This window comes from Neophocaena asiaeorientalis, unplaced genomic scaffold, assembly GCF_003031525.2.
Source record: "Neophocaena asiaeorientalis asiaeorientalis breed wild unplaced genomic scaffold, Neophocaena_asiaeorientalis_V1.1 scaffold76, whole genome shotgun sequence".
Lineage (NCBI taxonomy): Eukaryota > Metazoa > Chordata > Mammalia > Artiodactyla > Phocoenidae > Neophocaena > Neophocaena asiaeorientalis.
Window position 1 is genome coordinate 2,072,898 of NW_020173668.1, and position 24,702 is coordinate 2,097,599.

Sequence of the window (24,702 nt, forward strand, 5' to 3'; positions counted from 1 at the left end):
GGATTCTTAACCACTGCACCACCAGGGAAGCCCTCCAGCTCCGTCTTTTTCCCCTCAAGACTGCTTTGGCTATTCGGGGTCTTTTGTGTCTCCATATAAATTTTAAGATTTTTTTGTTCTAGTTCTGTAAAAAATGCCATTGGTAACTTGATAGGGATTACACTGAATCTGTAGATTGCTTTGGGTAGTATAGTCATTTTCACAATGTTGATTCATCCAATCTAAGAACATGGTATATCTCTCCATCTGTTTATATCATCTTTAGTTTCTTTCATCAGTGTCTTATAGTTTTCTGCATCCAGGTCTTTTTTCTCCCTAGGTAGGTTTATTCCTAGGTGTTTTATTCTTTTTGTTGCAGTGGTAAATGTGAGTGTTTCCATTATTTCTCTTTCAGATTTGTCATCATTAGTGTTTAGGAATGCAAGAGATTTCTGTGCATAAATTTTTTTTTTTTTTTTTTTTTTTTTTGCGGTACACAGGCCTCTCACTGTTGTGGCCTCTCCTGTTGCAGAGCACAGCCTCCGGACACACATGCTCAGCGGCCATGGCTCACGGGCTCAGCTCCTCCGCGGCATGTGAGATCTTCCTGGACCAGGGCACGAACCTGTGTCCCCTGCATTGGCAGGCGGACTCTCAACCACTGCACCACCAGGGAAGCCCTGTGCATTAATTTTATATCCTGCAGCTTTACCAAATTAATTGATTAACTCTAGTAGTTTTCTGGTGGCATCCTTAGGATTCTCTGTGTATAGTATCACATCATCTGCAAACAGTGACAGTTTTACTTCTTCTTTTCCAATTTGTATTCCTTTTATTTCTTTTTCTTCTCTGATTGCCATGGCTAGGACTTCCAAAACTATGTTGAATAATAGTGGCAAGAGTGAACATCCTTGTTCCTGTTCTTAGAGGTAATGCTTTCAGTTTTTCACCATTGAGAATGTTTGCTGTGGGTTTGTCATATATGGCCTTTATTATGTTGAGGTAGGTTCCTTCTGTGGCCACTTTCTGTAGAGTTTTTATCATAAATTGGTGTTGAATTTTGTCAAAAGCTTTTTCTGCATCTATAGAGATGATCATATGGTTTTTCTTCTTCAATTTATTAATATGGTGTATCACATTGATTAATTTGCATATATTGAAGAATCCTTGCATCCCTGGGATAAATCCCACTTGATCATGGTGTATGATCCTTTTAATTTGTTTTTGTATTCTGTTTGCTAGTATTTTGTTGAGGATTTTTGCATCTATATTCATCAGTGATATTGGTCTGTAATTTTCTTATTTGGTATTATCTTTGGTTTTGGTATCATGGTGATGGTGGCCTCATAGAATGAGTTTGGGAGTGTTCCTTCCTGTGCACTTTTATGGAAGCATTTGGGAAGGATGGGTGTTAGCTCTTCTCTAAATGTTTGATAGAATTCACTTGTGAAACCATCTGGTCCTGCACTTTTGTTTGTTGGAAGATTTTTAATCACAGTTTCAATTTCATTGCTTGTGATTTGTCAGTTCATATTTTCTATTTCTTCCTGGTTCAGTCTTGGAAGGTTATACCTTTCTAAGAATTTGTCCGTTTCTTCCAAGTTGTCCATTTTATTGGTATAGAGTTGCTTGTAATAGTCTCTTAGGAAGCTTTGCTTTATGTGGTGTCTGTTGTAACTTCTCCTTTTTCATTTCTAATTTTATTGATTTGAGTCCTCTCCCTTGTTTTCTTGATGAGTCTGGCTAATGGTTTATCAATTTTGTTTATCTTCTCAAAGAACCAGCTTTTAGTTTTATTGATCTTTGCTATTGTTTTCTTTGTTTCTATTTCATTTATTTCTGCTCTGATCTTTATGATTTCTTTCCTTCTGCAAACTTCAGGTTTTGTTTGTTCTTCTTTCTCTTGTTCCTTTAGGTGTAAGGTTAGATTGTTTATTTGAGATTTTTCTTGTTTCTTGAGGTAGCTCTATTGCTATAAACTTCCCTCTTAGAACTGCATTTGCTGCATCCCATAGGTTTTGGATCGTTGTGTTTTTCTTGTCATTTGTTTCTAGGTATTTTCTGATTTCCTCTTTGATTTCTTCAGTGATCTCTTGGTTATTTAGTAACGTATTGTTTAGCTTCCATGTGTTTGTGTTTTTTTCATTTTTTTCCATGTAATTGACTTCTAATCTTACAGCGTTGTGGTCAGAAAAGATGCTTGATATGATTTCAGTTTTCTTAAATATACTGAGGCTTGATTTGTGACCCAAGATGTGATCTATCCTGGAGAATGTTCCATGAGCACTTGAGAAGAAAGTGTAATCTGCTGTTTCTGGATGGAATGTCCTATAAATATCAATTAAATCTATCTGGTTTATTGTGTCATTTAAAGCTTGTGTTTCCTTTTTAATTTTCTGTCTGGGTGATCTGTCCATTGGTGTAAGTGAGGTGTTAAAGTTCCCCACTATTATTGTGTTACTGTCTATTTCCTCTTTTATATCTGTTAGCAGTTGCCTTATGTATTTAGGTGCTCCTATGTTGGGTGCATATATATTTATAATTGTTATATCTTCTTCTTGGATTGATCCCTTGATCATTATGTAGTGTCCTTCCTTGTCTCTTGTAACATTCTTTATTTTAAAGTCTATTTTATCTGATATGAGTATTGCTACTCCAGCTTTCTTTTGATTTCCATTTGCATGGAATATCTTTTTCCATCCCCTCACTTTCAGTCTGTATGTGTCCCTAGGACTGAAGTGGGTCTCTTGTAGACAGCATAAATATGGGTCTTGTTTTTGTATTCATTCAGCAAGCCTGTGTCTTTTGGTTGGAGCATTTAATCCATTCGTGTTTAAGGTAATTATTGATATGTATGTTCTATTACCATTTTCTTAATTGTTATGGGCTTGTTTTTGTAGGTCCTTTACTTCTCTTGTGTTTCCCACTTAGAGAAGTTCCACTGGCGTTTGTTGTAGAGCTGGTTTGGTGGTGCTGAATTGTCTTAGGTTTTGCTTGTCTGTAAAGCTTTTGATTTCTCCGTCGAATCTGAATGAGATCCTTGCTGGGTAGAGTAATCTTGGTTGTAGGTTTTTCCCTTTCATCACTTTAAATATAACATGCCACTCCCTTCTGGCTGTAGAGTTTCAGCTGAGAAATCAGCTGTTAACCTTATGGGAGTTCCCTTGTATGTTATTTGTCATTTTTCCCTTGTTGCTTTCAATAATTCTTCTTTGTCTTTAATTTTTGACAGTTTGATTACTATGTGTCTTGGCATGTTTCTCCTTGGATTTATCCTGCCTGGAACTCTCTGTGCTTCCTGGACTTGGGTGGCTATTTCCTTTCCCATGTTAGGGAAGTTTTCTACTATAATCTCTTCAAATATTTTCTTGGGTCCTTTCTCTCTCTCTTCTCCTTCTGGGACCCCTATAATGAAATTGTTGTTGCATTCAATGTTGTCCCAGAGGTCTCTTATGCTGTATGCATTTCTTTTCATTCTATTTTTTTTATTCTGTTCTGCAGAAATGAATTCCACCATTCTGTCTTCCAGGTGACTTATCCGTTCTTCTGCCTCAGTTATGCTGCTATTGATTCCTTCTAGTGTAGTTTTCATTTCAGTTATTGTATTGTTCATCTCTGTTTGTTTGTTCTTTAATTCTTCTAGGTCTCTGTTAAACATTTCAAAGATCTTCTTGATCTTTGCCTCCATTCTTTTTCCGAGGTCCTGGTCAGCTTCACTATCATTATTCTGAATTCTTTTTCTGGAAGGTTGCCTATCTCTACTTCATTTAGTTGTTTTTCTGGGGGTTTATCTTTTTCCTTCATCTTGTACATAGCCCTCTGCCTTTTCATATTGTCTATATATCTGTGAATGTGGTTTTTGTTCCACAGTCTGCAGGATTGTAGTTCTTCTTGCTTCTGCTGTCTGCCTTCTCATGACTGGCCTTTGAATGCTCTTTTCTACCCTTTCAACCAGAAGAGCTCTGAGTTTATCTGATTCCTATATTGGGCTTTAATGAGAAATCTCACTAGAAGAAACAGCTCCACAGCTAGGGGAAAATGGAAAACCACAAATTGGATCCAACCCTTCATGTTACAGATGAAGAATCTGAGGACCAGAGAGGGAAAGGGACTTGCCCATGCACAGATGATAGTGGCAGAGCACTCTATCCCCAGTGGTGCCGTGGTCAGGCACCATTCTTGTTAACAATTCTTGTTATGTGCGTGAAAAATACTGGCTTCCTCAAATGCTGTAACTTGGCTTTTACTCTCTACAAACTGGGGACAAGAAAGGGCTTTTGGTCACCACTGGTCTCTGGCAGTCCCGAACAAATTTCAGGCTCAAGGGTCCCGTGGGTTCTCATGCCCACTGCAGGAGACCACACACGAACTCTGCTAGGGGCACTCAGGAGAACCCTGACCAGGCCAAAGAGCCACCAAAGAACATTACACATGGCCCAGTAAGTCATAGCAGTTTCAGAAGGGGAGGATTTCTTCTTAGAAGGACTCAGAGCTGGCTAGCATGGACTCCAACCCTCTGAGAGTCTTGTTGGTTGTAGAATGATAGACTTTTCTGACAGCCCCCTTACTTGTTGACCTCTCTTCTATCTTCCCTTCTTTTCCTTCCTCCCTTTCTTCAGCTATATCCAAGGAGCATTTGCTGACTGGAAATTTTATGTTAACCATTACTGCAAACCCAGACATTTGTTTCATCACTGGCAATCAGCTCTTGTCCTTGGGGAAACCTAATTAGGTATTACGGGACTTTTGATGTTGTTTCCATGGAAACCCCCATAGTAATGGTGTACATGCAGAATATATGTTCCAGGGAGTTTGGGGGAAAAGTACATATATATTATTACTGGATTTTAAGAATATCTTTCATTTTTTTCTCTTGCTTTTTTTCTGCATATATATTTTTCTAATCATGGAAATTTTCCCTGGATTTTTTTCTCTCACAGAGAGAGAACAGTAGAGAACACAAGGGCCTTTTACATTTTCTCTGCTTTAATTAAAAAAAATTCATAGTTGCTCAAGAATGAAAGTTTTTCGGATGGGTCAGAAAACGTCTAAGCAGGATCTCCCCTAATAGCTGAGAACATTTTAAGGAAAGATATTGCTTAAATAAAGAATTGAAAAGGCCTCAAGTCTTTCAAAATAGAAGGGGGAAACTAGCAAATCCAATGAATCAACTCCAAATGTATTTACACTAAAGGGGAAAAAAAGAAGGGCAGGTTTCCTGGTGCTCGGTGCTCTGTCAGGTTGACACTAGGGGCTCTGGGACATTCTCCTTACCTCCCTGTCGAGACAGCCTGTTTCCAGTCCTGCAGCTAACGCATGGTGGGCTCCAGTGACTGCATATGAAATGACCTGTCCTGGGGTGACCAGATGGCCCTTCAGAGTTGGCCCCCATAATGAGCTGGTGAACCACATGATTACTCTGTGAGAAACTCCAGTGTGGGAAACGTGCAGACCTGGTCTGACTGGTACAGATGGAAGAGCCCAGCAGACTTTACAGAGAGGGAGCCTGTTACACACCCATGTGCCACAGCTAAAATTCAGGTGTTCCTGGAGAACCCATAAATAACTGAACTGTTTTCTTTGATACCTCTAATTGGCCACTCAAGGATGGAATGCCCACACTGACCTTTTTGCTAGCTGCCAGCTGATCAATTAACCCCCCCAAGTTTGCCAACAAGATTCACTGTTCCCAGAGTCCCTGCAGTTTTTCTTCTTTACACCCGATAAATTCTGTTTTGCCTTCACTCCTTGATTCAGTCTACCAGCTGACTTCCTCGCCTGTGAGAAACACATTGCATGCAAAATAACTCAGCTGCTTGCAAAATAATTTTTTAAATGCTTTGCGTTATTCTTTGCTATATGAAATGATGTGTCCACTGGGTGGGGCAGGGCAGGGGGAAGCTGGCATGGCCCTTGATCGTGATCCCCTCTTCATCCAGTTACCCAGTTACTTGAGATAGCCTGGCCAGCCCTGTCTGATTAACTATGTGGGGTGGCAGGGTATGGGTGGAAGTTCCTTCTAGGGGCTGTGGCATGAGAAGTTAAAAGAGAAGTGTTGGGCATGGCAGGCAAATCACCCAACTTCTAATATGTGTGCTAAGTAAACGCGTGAATTAGATTTGTTTATGTATTAGTTTTGTTGCATGACAAAGCACCCCCAAAATTAATGACTTAAAACAATAATCATTTAGCTCACGATTGTGTGGGTCAGCAGTCAGGGCAGGGCTCAGCTTGGTAGTTCTCTGCTGTCTCACCTGGGGTGAGCTTCTGTCATGCAGCTGATCAAGGATGACCTCACTTGCGTGCTTGGCAGCTGGTGCTGGCTGTAGGCTGGGGTGACGGGGAAAATGGGGCCATGTGTCTACAGCAAGCCCCATCACACTGACATTCTACAAACCTCAGCTACATCACATTATCTAATGTCCCTTTGGCCAAAGGAAGGCACACGGCCAGGTTCAGATTCAAGTGAGAAATGGACTGTACCTCTTGAGAAATGGACTGTATGTACCTCTTGCTGGGAGGAGAAGCAAAGTCACATGTGAAGAAAGAAACAAACGGGACGGGAGGAATTGGTGGCATTTTGGTAGTACCACACCAGCTTTGTCTGATACAGGCCTTCCAAGCACTACTGAATCCCTATCTTGCCCAAGAAGTTTTCCATGATGGGCCCTTATCATGCCTCTCTTATGCTAGAGCTCCTTGAGATTGTGAGCTGATTCATGGGACATGTGTCTGATTCATATTTATATCACCACAGTGTTCGCACCTAGTTGGTTCTTTTTCATTGAGGTATAATTGATAAAATTGTATAGTGTACAATGTGTTGATTTGATATACGTATACATTGTGAAATGATTACCACAGTCAAGTTAATTAACACATCTACCCCCTCATCGTTACCTTTTTTTTTTGAGAACACTTATGATCAGCTCTCTTAGCAAATTTCAAGTATTAGTTGGTTCTTACTAATTCTTTTATTGAATTGAGTTGAGTTGAATTGACTGAGTTGGTTCTCCTTTCTTTCTAATTACAAGCTCCTTGAAGGCAAGTTTGGAACTGCTCTCTCACATAAAATCTCCCTCCCAAAGCTCTTGGAATTATACCAACAGGCTGAAAATCCCACAGGCTCTTAGAACCAGTTAAGTGGCAGCGGATCAGGTCTGGAGCCAGCTCTGTTCAGGACACTATCTGGGGGTAAGAGTGGGACTTGCAGGTGACCACAGGCCCTGGCACCAAAGCATTCCATCTTCAGGCCGGCCATACCCCAAATGAGTGGCATCACCGTGTGAGGCTAAGGAGGCAGAAAGACACAGCAGTTTGGAGATCGTGGCTTTCCTTCCTCACTCAGGGGAAACCCAGGCCAGGTCAGAAGGAAACATGTTTATCAGCCCCCGGCCTCTGAGGCTTCTACTCTGTGACAGCTCAGAGCGGACCCCACCCCCCGAACCCCCGCGGGCCCTCTGGCACCCCCTGCCCCATGCCAGATGCCTTCCATATCACCTCAGCACTCTTCCAAAATTCATCAGGGTGACCAGTCAGGCTGCTCTAGAACCAGGCCTGGGTGGCTGAGACCCAAATGGAGGGAAGGACAGTCCTTTGCCACCCTCCCCACTCTGGTCCAGCAGTGCTCCAGCACTTCTCCAGCACTCTCTAAGGCTTGGAGATCACCTGTGACCCTTTATTCCAGATTGGGCCACCCCCTGGGAATAGGAGGATGCCCTTCCCATGGCATAAGATAAATCGTCAGGTACTTCATTACTCACAGGCTTAGCAATGAGTTTTCTACGGGAGTTTCCATTCTGGGTGGTTAACAAGGGCCACGGGCCACCTGTCCTTTTCTTCACATGACACAGTCATCCACCTACCCACCCCTTTACTCACTAAAATTCTATTGACTGCCCACTGTGTACCAGGACCATCTCAGGCCTTGGGGAGAGGTGAGATGAGCCAGGCGTGGGTCCTGTCCCCTGGGAGCTCATGTGCCCCGAGACCACACACGAGGTCTGCATAGGACCATGGAATAAGGGCTCTTCAGAGCAGAAGGTACCTCGGGGATCATCCAGTCTATCCCCTCATTCCTCAGAGGAGGAAACTGAGCCCAAGAGATGGGAGTTTAGTCATCCAGGGTCACACAGTAAGCAGTAGTTATTGATTCACTACGCAAGAATTTACCCAACACCTATATATGCTAAGATCTGGGCTGGCACTGGAGATACCACAGGGAACAAGGTGGATACGGCCCTGTCCCTTTGGCAGTCCGGCTGTGACTGGTGGGTCTCATCCAGGTTACATTTTAGGCTTACCCAAGGAAGCTTAAGAAAAATCCCAATGCCAGGGCCTCATGCCCAGAGGTTCAGACTGGCTTGGTGTGGGGTCCAAGTGTGGGTATTTTTAAACAAGTTCTCCAAGTGATTCTGATGTGCAGACAGGTCAAGAACCACTGCTCTGGGGTGGGGGAGACAGGCAAAAACCAAGCAAACATGAATAAATACGTAACTGAAATTTGTGATTTGTAAGGAATGAACAGGATGCTGAGTGAGGACATGGCAGGGTGGGGTACTGTTATCTGCCTAAGTCGGAGTGAGGCTACACTTGGAGAACTGTGGTTCTAGGGGTCAGATGGGAGCAAGCACAAGGGCGTCCTCATATGGGACAGCAATGGAATCTTCTGGGCCATATTGCCCACCCTGCTGATCCACAAATCCCTGCACTGGAGCCCTGTCTAGCAGAGGCTCTCAATCTGCAACCTGAAATATCTCCCTGCTGGCCCCCATACATACTATTTATGAGTGCCTCCCAGGCCAGCCGGATTAATAATCCCTCACATTTTAAGAGTATAGTCATCCCTTGGTATCCACAGGGGTTGGTTCCAGGAAACCCTGTGGATACCAAAATCTGAGGATGCCCAAGTCCCTTATATAAAATGGTGTAGGACCCTCAGCCCTCCGGATCCACAGTTCTTCAGCCATGGATATGGAGGTCCAACTGTAGTTGGTAAAGCACATTCCCTCTTATCTGTATTATTGGACCCTAATGCTAATCCCGTGCGATGGACAGGGTCAAGGTTAATAGTCTGATGATAGAGATGTAGAAATAGGCTCAGAGAAGTGGTGTGACCTGCCTAAGATCACACAGCTAGTATCTGGATGTGAGACTTCAGTCTAGCTCATCAGCCTCCAACTCCACTACCCATGTCGTCCCCCCACCCCAAGGCTTGCACCAGGAAACTGAAACAGAAGCGGGGCACCTGGGAGGCAGGTGGGGACACCACCCTGGGGCCAGCACCCTCCTGTCAAGCTGGGCAGAACTGCCGACGTGCCTCACCTTTAACTTGGTTGGTATACAATCTCATTCTCCATCAGGAAATCCAAGGAACCTGTGACTCTTTACTTCAGTTCCTGCCCAGAATGATCCCGGTTGCTATAGCAACCTGATGCAGTTCTTTCTTATAGGGTGGATGGTTTTCATTTTGTATTTGAAGAGTCTGGCCAGGCAGTCGCGTTGCCATGGCTCGGCCTGTTGGCAGCAGTTACAAGCAGAGGAAACCCTTTGAGCAGCCTCTAGGTCCCTCTAATTGATGGTGGAAACCTGTGTGTGGAAAACCCCCCGGCTCAGCTGCGCTGGGGAAGGAGGGAGGGGGAGTCTCCGCTGGTGTTGTGCTGGCTACCCTCTCCTGTTCAGAGAGCACACCTTACTAATTACAGCTGCCTGGCCAGAGGTCGGCCCCTCAGTCACTTGCTCCCATAGAGCCTTCTAGTTCCCCTCCATGATCTCCATCCCAGGGGGCCATGCTCAGAGCTGTTTCATTGAACCCTGAATGCCCAGCTCTCTGGCAAATAGAGGGCCTCCAACATATGTTTGTTGAATGAATGAATGAGTGAATGATCTTTTGTAGTTTATGAAGCCCTTCATACCCATTATCTCCCTTACTCCCCATGATAGCTGTGTGAGGTCCCAGGGCAGGAGGAAGAGGAAACTGTGGTCCAGAAAGGTGAGAGAGGTGCTCTCACAGGCTGCCTCCCCTCCCTGTGCACTTCTGTAGCTGCCCTTGCCTCTGGGCAGCCCACTGAGTTGCCTGGCACTTGCTCCGTGAGGCAGACAAATATCACAGGCACACCCTAAAAGCAAGGCAAGCAGGAGACCCCTGTTCAAGTCATGTGACTCGATTGTTCACCTTGAATTTGTCTCAGACATGACACAGATCCTTTTTTTTTTTTAAAGATTTTTTTTGATGTGGACCATTTTTAAAGTCTAATGAATTTGTTACAGTATTACTTCTGTTTTATGTTTTGGTTTTTTGGCCACGAGGCACATGGGATCTTAGCTCCCCGACCAGGGATCGAACCCGCACCCACTGCATTGGATGGCGAAGTCTTAACCACTGGACCACCAGGGAAGTCCCCCCACACAGATCCCTTGATGGGCCCTTTTTACCCTCAGAGGCTCCAGACATGGGTGCCACGGTTTTCTCCCCCGGGTCCTTGGTTGTGGGCATGGTGGCCTGGAGGGCAGGCAGTGAAGGAGGGAGAAGAGAAGGGTGCTTGGTGACTAAATTCAAAACACAGCAGAATGTTCCTTTGGCCCAAACTGCAGAGGAAACAGCGGGACACACAGAGTAAAGAGCCTCTCCGTTCCTAAACCCCCTGTGAAGTGGGGTGAAGTGTGAGGGCAAGCAAGGCTTAGCTCAGCCTTCAACCAGCACGCCCAATCCATGCTGACCCAAACTCTCTGTTACTCCCTCCATTGCTGAAGGTTTATTTCCAGGTTAAATCAAACTTCTTCCGCCCAACCCTGGCCCCAACATTAATTTCTTTCTAATGCAGCCTAATTTCCTTCTGGACATGAATCCTTCCCAGGATTATTATGAGGATAAATGCTTCCATCGCCTCTCATAAGTGAGGCGCGTACCTGTCCAGGAGGCCCCCATGACCAGCACAGGCCTCTCCTTCTAAGAATCAGAACCTTCACATGTCCAAGGCGGGCCTCAGAGGCCTCGCATTTCACAGATGTGGAGACTGGGGCCATGGAGGGGAAGAACGTGAGGCCCCCTTCACAGTCATTGGGTGTGGGAGACCCCCCACCGTGGGACCTCCTTGAGAACAAGCCTGGGCCTTCCCAGTATATGAACCCAGCACTGAGCCCAGGCTGGGCACATAGCAGGTGCTCAGTGAAGGCTTGTTTCAGCTGCTTTGCCAGGCCTTCTGGTGCAACAGTGGGAGCCTCGTCTTCGTGGAAGGAAGGTTAGGACTGGAAGGGAGCTTAGACATCACTGAGCCCAACCCTCATTAACAGAAAGAGACCCCATGGATTAATAACGCTAAAAATAACAATAGCTAATACTTACAGAGCTGGGTGCTAGACAGGATTCTCTGCACTTCGTACGTACTGATCCGTTGCAGCCACATAGCGACCACTATGCAGCAGGTATTATTATCATTGTCCCCAGATGAGGAAACTGAGGCACAGAGAGGCTCCATAACTTGCTGAAGGTCACAGAGCTAGTTAGTGTTGGGATCAGGATCCAGACCCAGGCAGTCTGGCTCCAGGGCCCACACCACTAACACCCCACCACCAACAGAGAGCAAAGTGCTGCGAGCAGGCACTTTTCTCCCAGTGGGAGGAGGAGTCTGTGCCAGCCCTATGAGTTCACTCAGGAAACATAGCTTTCTCATCTCCGCATCCCCCTCAGGGCTCAGCTCAGGGCCTGGCAGGGACCCAGGGACCTGTGTTCAATACAAGTGAGCTATTCATCTTCCTAGTCATGAAACAACCAGTTTAGGGGCTCCTTGGAGCTGGGAGGAATCTTGGGAAGCAATTTACAGAAATGGAGGCCCAGAGATTGACATGTCTTAGCCAGGTCTCCTGACTCCCTGTCCAGGGCTCTCTTCACCCAGGCGAGGCCTCCAAAAGAGGGCCCTGAGGCGGATCAGCCGCCGGATCCTCCCTCGCCCCCGCTGTGTGGTTCCATCCTGGCTGTGCTAACAGGCTCTCTGCTCCCACAGCTCTTCGTGATCGACAATGGTGCGGACGACTGGCGGATAGCCATGACCTACGAGCGCATCCTCTACATCAGCCTGGAGATGCTGGTGTGCGCCATCCACCCCATTCCTGGCGAGTACAAGTTCTTCTGGACGGCGCGTCTGGCCTTCTCCTACACACCCTCGCGGGCGGAGGCCGACGTGGACATCATCCTGTCCATCCCGATGTTCCTGCGCCTGTACCTGATCGCCCGCGTCATGCTACTGCACAGCAAGCTCTTCACGGACGCCTCTTCCCGCAGCATCGGGGCCCTCAACAAGATCAACTTCAACACACGCTTTGTCATGAAGACCCTCATGACCATCTGCCCCGGCACCGTGCTCCTCGTGTTCAGCATCTCACTGTGGATCATCGCTGCCTGGACCGTCCGCGTCTGCGAAAGGTATTCCAGCGGGTCGGGTTCTCCACTCGACCGGGGCCTCTGAGCACACAGCCCATGTTGGGATGGGGGAAGGGAGGAGGAGCGGGAGGGCCCGGATGTATGTGGTCTGATGGAAGAAACAGGCATGTACCCAGACACCTCAGGAGAAAATGGGAGAGGAGAGGACCGGGTTGGGGCTGAATATGAGCTGCAACATTGAAACATTGGAACCAAGGTAAGCTGGGAAACATGCATATATAATCCTCATTTCCTGTTCTTTGTAAACCAGTATATCTCAAAGTGTTCTGGTTATATCATTACCCTTTTCTCACATATAACACTTTGCAATTTCTGCATTATCTCTCCCTCTTGGAGATTAAGGATGTTCGCTAGCATTTTAAAGGCTCTGAGAAGTCCTGCAGTAATGAAACTGGTTTAATTTTGTTTAGTCCAGATTTCCTCAAGAGTATTCACCCACCAACGCTTTTCATTGTACATCACTATGGATGCCTCACTACTCAAAAATTTGGTCCACAGACCAGCAGTATCAGCATCACTGGTAACTTGTTAGATTGCAGAATCTCAGGCCTCATCCTGGAACTACTGAATAGAATTTGCATTTTAACAAGTTCACTGGTGACTTGTATGCACCTTAAAGTTTGAGAAGCACCTCACTGATGGAACATACTTTGGGAAACATTGTTTTGGGAGGCTGGTGGCTAGTAGGAGAGAAGGGGGATATGGCCTAATATAGATCTGGGGCTCTAGGGCATCATGCCAGCCCCTCAGAACTGCCATCATCAAGGCTCAAGTGTAGGTCTGTGGCTACCCGCTTCCACCGCCATCCCCAAGCTGCCCTTACTGACTCCTCTCCCTTTCAAGCTTGTCCTGGATATTCATTTTCTCTGATTTCATATGTGGAGTCTGAACACTGAGGTTAAAAAACCTGGATTCTGCCCCTAAGTAGCCGTGAGACCTTGAGCAAGTCACCTCACCTCTCTGGGCCTCCGTGTCTTCATTTTAAAGTGAGGATCATTTGAGATAGAAGGTAGATATACATTTACTTGAGAGAGGTTATTTTTAGTATGCTGAGAGGCCTGGTCAAGCGTCCTGTGTAATTTACTCAGATCACCCTTCATTCATTATCATATAAAATTGTATTGTCAGGGCTTCCCTGGTGGCGCAGTGGTTGGGAGTCCGCCTGCCGATGCAGGGGACACGGGTTTGTGCCCCGGTCTGGGAAGATCCCACACGCCGCGGAGCGGCTGGGCCCGTGAGCCATGGCCGCTGAGGCTGCGCGTCTGGAGCCTGTGCTTCGCAACGGGAGAGGCCACAACAGTGAGATGTCCGCGTACCGCCAAAAAAAAAAAAAATTGTATTGTCAAATCTTCCATGTACCAGTGTCCCAGGAGAGATAAAACAAGCAAAAGGAGTCTGGAGGAGAGTTAGTCTAACAATATCTCAGGGGTTCACTGAACCTGATTTCCCACCTGTTTTGAAATGTTCTGTGTGCAGACAGTTCTTTCAGATGTTTGGCCAGCAGACACACAGTCAGATGAAGAGGCCATTCTGCTGCAGCCAGACAGGGACCCCTGCGCATGGCAGGGTCAGTCTCTGAGAGCCAGTGCCACGCTGGGAGACATTTCTCACATACAAAGCCTGAAGGACCCACGTATACCCATGTATTCAGAACCCCGTCATTACTCAGCAGCTGACATTATAACACCTGCTCTAAGTAGGACCATACCTCACCAGGCTTCATGAATCTTCTCTGGTAAGCAGACACTCTTTCTGCAATGGAGAAAGCATATGTTTGGGTTCCAACCCCAGACTCCTCATAGTTCCCTTAGCTGAGCAATATGGTGCCAGTCTGGGCCTCAGTTTTCTCATCTGCAAGCTGGGGATAATAATACCAACTTTATAGGATTTGTTTTTGGAGTCAAATAGATAACGTACGTCAAGCGTACACTGTGATACGGAGATCTCTTGATAGCTCTTGGGAATCTTGTGACTGCCTTTTTATAATTAGAACAAACCAATTCCTACTATATGTAGACCTATGCTCTTCCTGTTTTCCTTTGTAATTGATCAAAGCTGAGTCTTCTAACAGCAATAATGATTGAATTTGCATAGCCCCTTAAGGTGTTTGAAATCTTCCACGTCCTCAGATCGACCCTGTTTGGTGTGTATCATTACCCCATTTTTCATATGTGCAAACATGGAACAAGTACCAGCATGTGAGTTTCATTGTTTACTGAACCTGTCAGAAGTCTGAGTGATGATTTTTTATCGGATTATGAGCGTGCTTCAAAGTGTGTAGTTCGCAAAGTACTCTGTTGCACGCTCTTTGGCACTGAATGACACTCCACGGCCTCCACACTGGGGCTGGGTTGACCTGGCCTCCATCAGACCATGGGCCTCTGTCTGCGGAGATGACTGACATGCCCAGCTGAAGTCCAAGGCAAAGGCACAGAGAAGCAACGAGCAAATCAAAGGTTCTCCTAAAGCTTCCCCTTCTCTTGTGAAAAGGCCCTTTGACCCAAAGGCTTCTGCTTAGATCTCACATGAGATATATTAAAACACGTGGGGTGTTATTGCCCCTGTCTTTTGGGAGCTTACCCTGTGCCAGTTCTGTGTGAGATACTTCACTGTTATCTCCGTTTGCCCTCCCAGTAGCCCTGTGGTAGAAGCACTGTGATTGTCCTCATTTTAGAGCAGAGGAAACTGATGTAAAGGAACTAGCCCGAGGTCACAGAGCCAGTAAATATGGAGCCAGAATTTGAACTTGCTTCTGACTCTGAACTTCATGTTTGTCTCACCAGCCCAGGCTGAATGCTGCACTTACAAGGAAACTGTGGCCCAGACTCTCTCCTGGTGACTTTCCCGATCTGAGCGTCTCAAAGCCACTGAGACTGACACTTAAATCCCAGTCTTGCTGTTTTGCCTGCCTCTGATGTCTGTGCGTTTAACCATTTTATCACCCTGTCTTCAGGGCTGCCTTCACGTTAAATTCAAACATACCCGAGCGTAGTGGATGCTGAGGTACGCCACCCTGGGGCCCCCTCTCGGCCCAGGCTCTCACTCCCTCAGCTGGGGTTGTCGGCTGTGGCAGAATTGCCCTGGATGAAGGGAGCTGCCTCAGCTAAGATCAAGCCTCCTGCCCAGGGCAGCAAGCATCCAGTGACTTGTCAGTGTAGGAGTTGAAAGGCCCAGCCCCTTTACCTCACAGCTCTGCAGGGCCATCCTGGCTCCAGGGCTCCTGGGGGATCACGTGGCACTTCAGCCCCTCCCTCTCCCCAGTCCTATGTCCCTCAGGCCCCATGGGTGTTGATCCTGAGAGCAGCCCCAACAAGCCTCCCGCACTCAAATCGCAGCGTCCCAGTGACTCTTTCCCGGGAATCTGACCTATGGAACTGTGGAAGCGTTTATGAGTAAGTATATTCTTTCCTAATCAGGCAAAGTGCTTCTTTTAAAAAGACCAAGCAATTTCTTTTAGAATCAAGCTTACATGAGCATTGTCCTTCCCCAATGTCAAATAATCAGCAAGATTGGCAGAGACTGAGATAGGAATTATTCAACCAGAGACCAGACAGAAACTGGAGGCAGGCAATGCTTTGGAGGACTGAAGCCTCAGACCAGGGTGGAAGGACCTGCCCTGTCCAATGTGGGCAAAATGCCGTTTTTCTCTCTCAGCCTGATCAATGACAATTCTGTCACCTGAGACAGCAGAGAGAGTAAAGGACTCACCCAAGGTCACATAGCAGCATGACAGGCTCTAGAAAAACTCCACTCTGCTGATGCCCAGAGCAGGGCTTGTTCACATTCCAGGTGGGTTTCATCAGCCCGGATGCATCTCTAGCTGTGAACACACACTTCTGAAGTTGCTATGGAAATCCCTCTTCAGCAAGACTCATTTTGAAAGACATTTCTCATATCTGGGGTTGGCTTTTATGTGACAGTAAAGGTTTTTCACATTTCCTCCTTCCAGGGAGGGAGAGGGAAGCAGTAATTACCCAGAACAGCCTGCTATGGGGAGGGCAGCGCCTGGTTGCTGGGAGGGCAGCGTCAACAGGAGGCTTGTTTTCCTTGGACCCCAGTGAAACATTACATCATGGGTTCTGAGGCCTGACAGTGTGGCACTCGCCATTCTCTGGGATTCTCCTGGCCACGTGCCCGCCTCCCACAGGCCTCCCAGAGCCCATCCGAGGAACCTCCTCATTAAACGCTGTCACACACCAAGCAGCTGAGCTGGTGGAGAGACCACTGGGGGCCCCAGGCCTAAAGGCAGTGAGGCAGGAAGGGGGCTTTCCTGGCACGCCCTGAACGGAGTCTGCCAGCTCACATGTGGCTGTTTATCTCCCTGGGAGGAGCGACAAGGCCTCCCATGACACTGACAGAGTGGGCCGAGTCTTGTGATCCAGAGCCAAGTTTTGTAAATGACCTCCTACCCTCGTGACTGGAATCCCTTTGGCCTCTTCTCTCCTGAGGCTCCAAGTTCTGCTCACAGGCTGTGTCAGTATCTCAGGCCTTCCAGCCTATCAACAGGTCTTTGGTGATGGTGTGAACTTTCATCTAAGCCTGTATATTGGCATTTTCGTGAGAAAATGGATTCTGGAGACCTGGCTGCTGGAACTGGAGAAAAACAATGAGTGACCATTCCTTCTCGCATTAAAACAGAGCCACTCCTCCCATCATAAGGAAGATAAAAAGAGGCTTCCTTCCTCCAGTCTCTTCTGCTTCTGTCCCAGACACCCAGGTCTGCACCGGCCGGAAGCTGGAAGCAAGAACAGTTCCCTCCTCCTCCCCGTCTCCTTCCCACAATCTCCTACCACCTCCGCCAGGGGCTTCAGCTCCAAGAGAGGAGCAGAGAGAAGGTCTACAGAAGGAAGCACATAGCACGGGGGTGACACAGGTGCCCAAGTAGAGCCTTTGTGTGCTGGGCGGAGCCGGGAAGAGCTCTGAGAGCAGTGGGTTCCCACCGGCCCTCTGATGTGAGGCACAACCTCCAACGTGTAACACATGCACAGTGACCCACTGGGATGACGGGAAGAAATGATCAGAGTTTCTATTCATACTTATTTTTATCTAAGAAAATTAATCTGTGCTAATCTTAATATGCAGGTAGACTGTAATACATGTGGACAATTTATAATAAATATACATATAGCAGGGGGAGGGTGCACGCTCAAAAATTTTTTACTAGCAGGAGTCCATGACTTTAGAGGATGCAAACCACTGGTTTGGGGAATGAGAGGACTAGTTAGTAAGGATAGGAAAGTATCCTGTCACATTGGATGAAGCCTGCTAGAACTGGAACCCTGCCCTCTAGCTGGAGAAAGGGGAAATCAGCACCCCGCTGGGCAGAGGAGCAGCCTAGGGCAATCCTGCTGCCTGGTGCCAGGTCTGGATAGATCACTCCTAATTCAAAGATGAATTCCCGGCAGGGGGTGGGTGGGGGAGACTGAGGAGGGGAGGGAAGGAGAGTCATACAGGAGGCCTTGAAGCAAATGTGCAGCATTAAGAGGAAAATAATTCTGAAGATGCAGAATAACATTTAATTATGAGGAACAGAAAGCAACATTTGAAAATTCTTGGGCATCCCTTACAGGGTACGAGAAGATGTGATCTCTATGATAGAGAAGAGTGGGCAGATATGAAACGAAAATGTATCTGGTTCACATAAGCCTAGAGTTCACAGAAAATGAAAATGTTTTAGCAAAAAGAAAATCCACATTGGGGCACTGAATTTTTTAAAATGCGGAATGTGAAGGACAAACAAATGTTCTCTCCAAATGTAGAAGACAAGAACAAAGAGATGAGAGAAGAGGGTGAATAGGACAGAATTGGAAGCTGCAGAATCAAGGCTAAATCCTAGCTCTAGAGTTATTTTGGAGGAAGAAACCAGAATGATTTGGATAAAAGCAAAATCAAGGACATACATGAAGAAAACTTTATCAGAATTGGCCTGCCAGGGGGGTGGTGGGGAGGTTAAGATTATTCAGATCAAAAGGTTTCCTGTTTTCCGCTTAGAATAGGGGGAAAAATAATTTTTTTTCTGGAAAATTTTCTGAATCATAAGGTTAAACAATCCTAGAAGCACATAAGCAACACAGAGCTGACTTTTCCTCAGAACCCTAAATTCCAGGAGACATTAGGGCATTCGTGTCATTTACATGAGGAAACAAGAGGAACAAAAGTCATTCTTGGAGTCTTGTGGGCTCAGAAGGTTACAACTTACACTCTTTTGGGGAGCTTGTGTGCCCGTTGACCAAGGGATGAATCACGATTAAGATCTTAATAATGGAACTATATGAAAGAAATACAGGTAGACAGTATTGAAACCAGGTAAACATGAAATCCAGACTACATTTAAACATGATTGTAAAATGAAATTTTAATGTCAAAGAAAAAGTAGATTCTGGAAAGGGTAAATGTATGCAACCAAATAATAATTCCATAATAATGAGAGGGTTGCTAACTCTCAGATTAAAAAGTTGAGAGAAGTTGTCTAGGCAGGATTAGTAAAAGCATGATAAATTCATCATCTTAAGTAGAAGAGAATTTCTAAAGCCTTATCTCTCAATTTTAATAATTAGAGAAATATAGTTTAAATCATTTTTTAAAGCTAAAGGTAACCACAGGTAGAATTTTATAAGTATAATAATGATAACGATAGCATCAGCCAGGTGTTATTTCACTTAATCCAGACCACAGCTCTGTGAGGTACAGGGACTATGATTATCTCCATCCTACACGTGAGGTAATGGAGGCCCAGGGAGGTTACAGTTAACGCAATGTGCCTTGGGTCATGGAGCCAGGGGTCAGCAGACCCAGGACCCCCAAACCCCGTGCCTGAGAGCCTTGCTTTTCCCTACCTTGAGAATGTGCATTTTCCACATTCCTGGATGAGACACACAAACATCATCAGAGACAGAAAAATAAAGGAAGCAAGAAGGAAGAATTTAAAAACAGAAAGCCTGAAACAAGATGAGAGGAAACCAAACTTAAAATTTATAACAATCAACATAATTGAATTTACCTCCCAATTAGAAGACAATGTCCCTTACTTAGATAGGATTTAAAAGCAAAATTTAATTTTACGCTGTTTACAAAAGAGGTACCTAAAACGGAAGAACCCAGAAAAATAAGTGAATAGCAAAGATTTATTAGTTAAGTACAAACCAAAGGGCAATTGAGTAGAAATCCTCATTTTAAACCAAGTTGAATTCAAAGCCAAAACCATTAAATGGTCCAAAGGAACCATTTAATATGGATAAAAATATTATACACAGGAAAACTGTGAACTTTTATGCAAAAATAAATAAGGAGATAGACGATCTGAGTTTTTAATGTTTTAATTGATAAATTTTGAACTTTGTAGCCTATAAACAAATAATACATTTTCTTTTTAAGCATCCATCGACATTTACAAAAATTGATCAACTTCTTGGCCACACGTTTCAAAACAACAGAAAAAAATTTTCAGGCGTATTCTCTAACAACAAGGCCATAAACTTCAATTAAAAGGAAACTTTTGCGGGGGGAGCTTTTAAAGCAGTCTCCTCAATTACAACTTGGTCAAAAGAGAATTATTCAAAACTACCATTGAAGACTAGTTGAAAAATTACAACAACCCTATATATTAAAACTCAGGGGCTTCCCTTCCCTGGTGGCGCAGTGGTTGGGAGTCCGCCTGCCGGTGCGGGTGACACGGGTTCGTGCCCCGGTCCGGGAGGATCCCACATGCCGCGGAGTGGCTGGGCCCGTGAGCTATGGACGCTGGGCCTGCGCGTCCGGAGCCTGTGCTCCGCGGCGGGAGAGGCCACGGCGGTGAGAGGCCCGTCTACCGCAAACAAACAAACAAAAACTCAGATGTGACCAAAGTTGTTCTCAGATGAAAAATATCCTTAAGATTTTTCATTTAAAATAAAAAGCATGAATTCATTAGAAGAACAGAACAAGCCTCAGAACAAATTAGCTTTATAACAAAGACAGGAATTAATGAATTTAAAAAAAGAAAAACAGAATTTGTGAATCCAAAAGATACCAATTTCTAATAAATCTAATCAAGAAAAAAAGAAAACACAAACAAAATTAGAAATTTGAAGGTGGAAACCTACTGATTCTAAGGATTTTTTTTTTTTTTTTTTTTTTGGGACAACCACTGCGCCACCAGGAAGCCCCTGAGGATGTTTTAATAAATAAAAGAGAATAGCTTAACTTCTTTTGAAAGAGAAGACCTTTGAGGGGGACTTTCTCCGCTAGATATTAAAATGTGTTACAAAACTAAGGTAATTAAGTCCCTGTGGCATTACTGAAAAATCAGTAATGACAGATCAATGAAACCTAATGGAAACTCCGGAAATAAATCCTAGTATGTGAGAACCCAATACTTGAGGAAAAAACCAATTAGGAAGGAATAGATTATTCTATAAATGTTAATGGGAAGATTGGATACTTGGATGAAAAATCAAATTAGAACCCCACCTCTCACCAGCCACCAAAATAAATTCCAGGTGGATTAAAGAGTCAGATGTAAAAGAAGAAACCACGAACAAGCTCCAGAAAACAAAGTAAATATTTAATCAGTCCTGAGATGGGAGAGACTTGTTAAGCATATAATCTTAGAAGACAAGAAATGTGAAGGAAAAGACTGGTATATCTGATTATATTATACATACAGTTTTGGATTTCTGTCCTTCAAAAAATATAAATTTATTTTAAAAAGCAAATGTTACACTAGGAGAAATATTTGCAGCAAACATGAGAAGAGGTAAATATCCCTATTGTACAAAGCAGTCTTAGTTAGCAATCCGAAAAACTCATCTCCTCAGTAAAAAAAAAAAAAAAAAAAAAAGGCTAAAAATAAAAACAGACAACCACAAAGGAAGAAATACAAATAACCAATAAAATGAAAAACACAGCCTCTCAACTCAAAGAACTACGAATTAAAACTACAAGGAGAATTGCTTCTTCTCCTCCAGAATTGACAAAAATTTAAATAAATATAATTCAACGCTGAAGAAAGTTGTTATTGTTTGTGGTGGGGTGGATGGGTTGTGTCTCTCATACTGATGGCAAGAAGGAAAATTAGCACCATTTTTCTGGAAAACAATTAAATAGTGTGTCAGGGGAGCCTTTACAAGTTCATAAATTTAACCCAGGAATTCACTTTCTAGGAAGCTATTCTAATGGAATAATCAATTTTGTCAAGATTCTTCAGCATGATGCGTTCTACAACAGTGGAGAATCAGAAACGAAGCAAATGTCCAGGGTTTAAACAGTTAAATAAATCATAGCACATCAATATGATGGGTAGTTAGGCAACAATTTAAAAAAAATCATCCTTCAAAGACTATAATAATGTAGGAAAATAGTCGTGATGTGATATTTTTTAAAAGAGCACACAAAGGTATTATATAGGATGTTACCAATTAAAAAGACATAGATGTATAACAAGCATAGAAAATGCTTGGGAAATACATCTATTGTTTTCTGTGGGATGTTACTTGTGATTTTTTTCATTACATTTTATTGTATTTTCAGTGAGAATGCATGGCAATATGTGTGTGTGTGTGTGTGTGTTTTACTGTAAAGAGGGAGCATTTTGTTTTTTCTCCCTCCACAAAGCCCCTCTTCTCATCTTGCACAAGAACTCATATTTTATATCAACAGGGCTTGGAATGTGAAGTTGAACGGCTCACTCAGTTTTTACATGTAATTTCCTCAGAAAAGCTCAATAAAAGTTCCTTCCTAAAGGGTTCCCCTTCAGACTTAGCTGCCAGTGGCCTTAGTGGACAAGGTAGGGGGATGACGTGAGCCTAGGCTGGGGTCCTCTCTCCTCGGGCGGGGTGCCACTTACAGCCCCTCTGTGGCCGGAGGATGATTATGGGAGGACCTAGAACCAGTGTCCAGGCAGGTGGAGTTGTGCAGGTGAGGTGTGGTCCGAGGCAGGGCTGCATTAACTCTCTAGCACCAGCTCTAGGCGGGCAAGGCTCTGGGGTCCCAGCAATGACGCGGAAGGCCCCGTCCGATAGGGAGAAACAGCCAGCGGGTAGGTGGTTCCCGCAAGGCCAAGGCTTTTGGGAGCAGGCTGGTACGGGGGGCGGGGGGGAAACCAGTCGGCCAGCTCCTGGCGCCGCCAGAGTTCAGGTTTAACCCTGCTGTGGCGCCGGCGCCCAGGGCAACAAGAATAAACTTCTGGACTGGGTCCTCTGCCCCAAGGTTGCCTCTCGTTCCTGCTTCTAGTAGCGTCCCGTTTTTATTTCATGTGCATGTTTTACATTTTTCCCCATCCTTACTACCTCAGCCCACTTGCTCTTTCTCTGTTATTTTTGATTCAACAATTCTTTCCTTTCTTACTGGCAGTATGTTTGTGCTCTTTGACAATTACGCACGGAAGTCGTTAATTTGTGACTGGTTTCTTGGTACTTTTATTTATATTAAATAATATATTATTCACAAATTATAAGTAATGAATGACACTTCTTAGAAAGGAGAATCAAGAAATGAGGAAATTGCCCATAAGATTAGTTTGGGACAGTGTGGGTGCAAAGTGAACTCCACTGCACTGAGAAACCATTCCATTTTTCCAGTCGAGTCAATCCCCAAATTACTCCAACTTGTGTTACACTAAACACTAGGTTTCCATAAACTCTCTCTGCTGTGAGGTGGCCAGTGCCTTTTTGCCTCCAGGATTTTTGCCTTAGGTAGACCCAGCTAAGGACAGGGCTCTTTCTCCAGCTGGGAAGGATCATTCAACCTTTCTCAACTGAGATCTGAGAATTAAGCCCTACAGAAATGGGCTGGAATGACCATCTTCCTGATTCCACCAAGGATGGTACACAGCTAGTACCACCCTTGATGTATAAGGGGGAAGTTGCTTGTTTCTTATCATGGATGCCTAAGGGCACCCAGGCTTGAGTCTCATCCCCAGGACCAGTTGCAAAAGGCTGTACCACTGGGAGGAGACAATGCCAAAAATCTTACAAGGGTGGGAATCCTTGGAGGGAGCCAAGGTGAGGAAAAGGGAGGGTTTCCTGTAAGCCACGTCAGCCACATCTATTTGTGGGCTGACATTAGTCAAGACAGGAAATCGATGTTCTGTCAACTTTTCCATTTTTCAACTTTGGGGTGGTTTTGTTTGCCCCTGGTGATCCCTTGGTGCCCTGCATCTCAATGCAGGCACCCACCAGCAAGGGACTGGACCCTCACCCCACAGGCCTTCTCCATGTGTTTGGTGGCCTGGGACACGTCATGTGTGCCCTCCTTGCCATTCTGTGCTTTCCACCTCCCTCCACTGCGGGCATGGCCGCTGCCGCCCAAGCTTATGGGGAGCTCTGTATTCCCGCTCTCATAGCATATCTGCTAGGGGATTTTTTCGTGAGATTTTCTCCTTCCATTTAATACAGGCTCCTCCGTCCCCTGAGGCTTGGCCCCAGTCCCTCAGAGGCTGAGCTGGGAGGGAATATGGGTGAGATATGCTATACTGCAAATGGAACCTCACTGAGCATCCCCAGCCCTACCCCACCTCCACCTCCCACCCCACCTGGATGTCTACTTCCCGGCTCTGTGCACTGCCCAAGAGTTTCCCTGGCAACCACATCCCCTGGTGGCCTGGGAATAGTGGCCCTGGGAACCCACCAACCTACCACACCAGGTCATTTTGTTTTCCCAAGAGGCTCATAGGAGCTGCCTGCCAACAAAACCCCCTGCGGGCTGGCCCAGACAGGCCCAGACACGCTAAGAAGGGCCAGATGAGCTCAACACCCCTACAATAGAGGGGGCACAGAGCCTACTGAGTAAAACTCCTTTTGAAAGTGTTAAATATGTTGCAGCTGAGCCAATACATGCAGTGACACAGCACGCAGAGGCTGGATACAGCCTGAACTCAGGGTTAAGAGACCATGTGGCTCCTGGTTCCACCATTTACCTTGGACATCGTACACATACTTAATCTCGCCAGAGTCATGCAGCCTCTACTGACCATGCTCTGGGACAGGGAACTCATCATTTTAAAAGACCATTCAATCCATCTGCAGACAGCTCTGACCTAGAAATATCTTCCTAATATTGGTTAAAGTTAAACTCCTCATAGTTTCTCACTTGAGTCCTAACTGTTTTCTGTATCCACACAAAAATTCAAGCAACATAGGCTGGTGGTTAAACCATTGCCATCTAGGCGGATATGGGCTTGGGGTCTTGCTCAAGCTCTTACAGCCGTGACCTTGGGCAAGCTAGCCTTAGGACATCTGGGAAGTGGGATAATTCACAAAAAGCGCTTAGCACAGGGCAAAGCATTTAGCACATGCTGAGCTCCCAGT

General features: G+C 45.3%; 1 protein-coding gene across 3 annotated transcripts in view; it reads left to right on the forward strand.

Annotated features, from left to right (window-relative positions):
• The window catches only part of KCNN3 (potassium calcium-activated channel subfamily N member 3), a 161,954-nt gene that overhangs the window by 91,974 nt on the left and 45,278 nt on the right, over nucleotides 1-24,702 (forward strand). For 2 of the 3 annotated variants that reach the window (XM_024748206.1, XM_024748207.1), the window contains exon 3: nucleotides 11,982-12,400. In XM_024748206.1, coding sequence (XP_024603974.1) covers nucleotides 11,982-12,400 — 419 coding nt within the window. Of the gene's footprint in view, nucleotides 1-11,981; nucleotides 12,401-15,778; nucleotides 15,811-24,702 lie in introns of those variants that run through there. The other variant, XM_024748208.1, reaches the window with a different exon arrangement.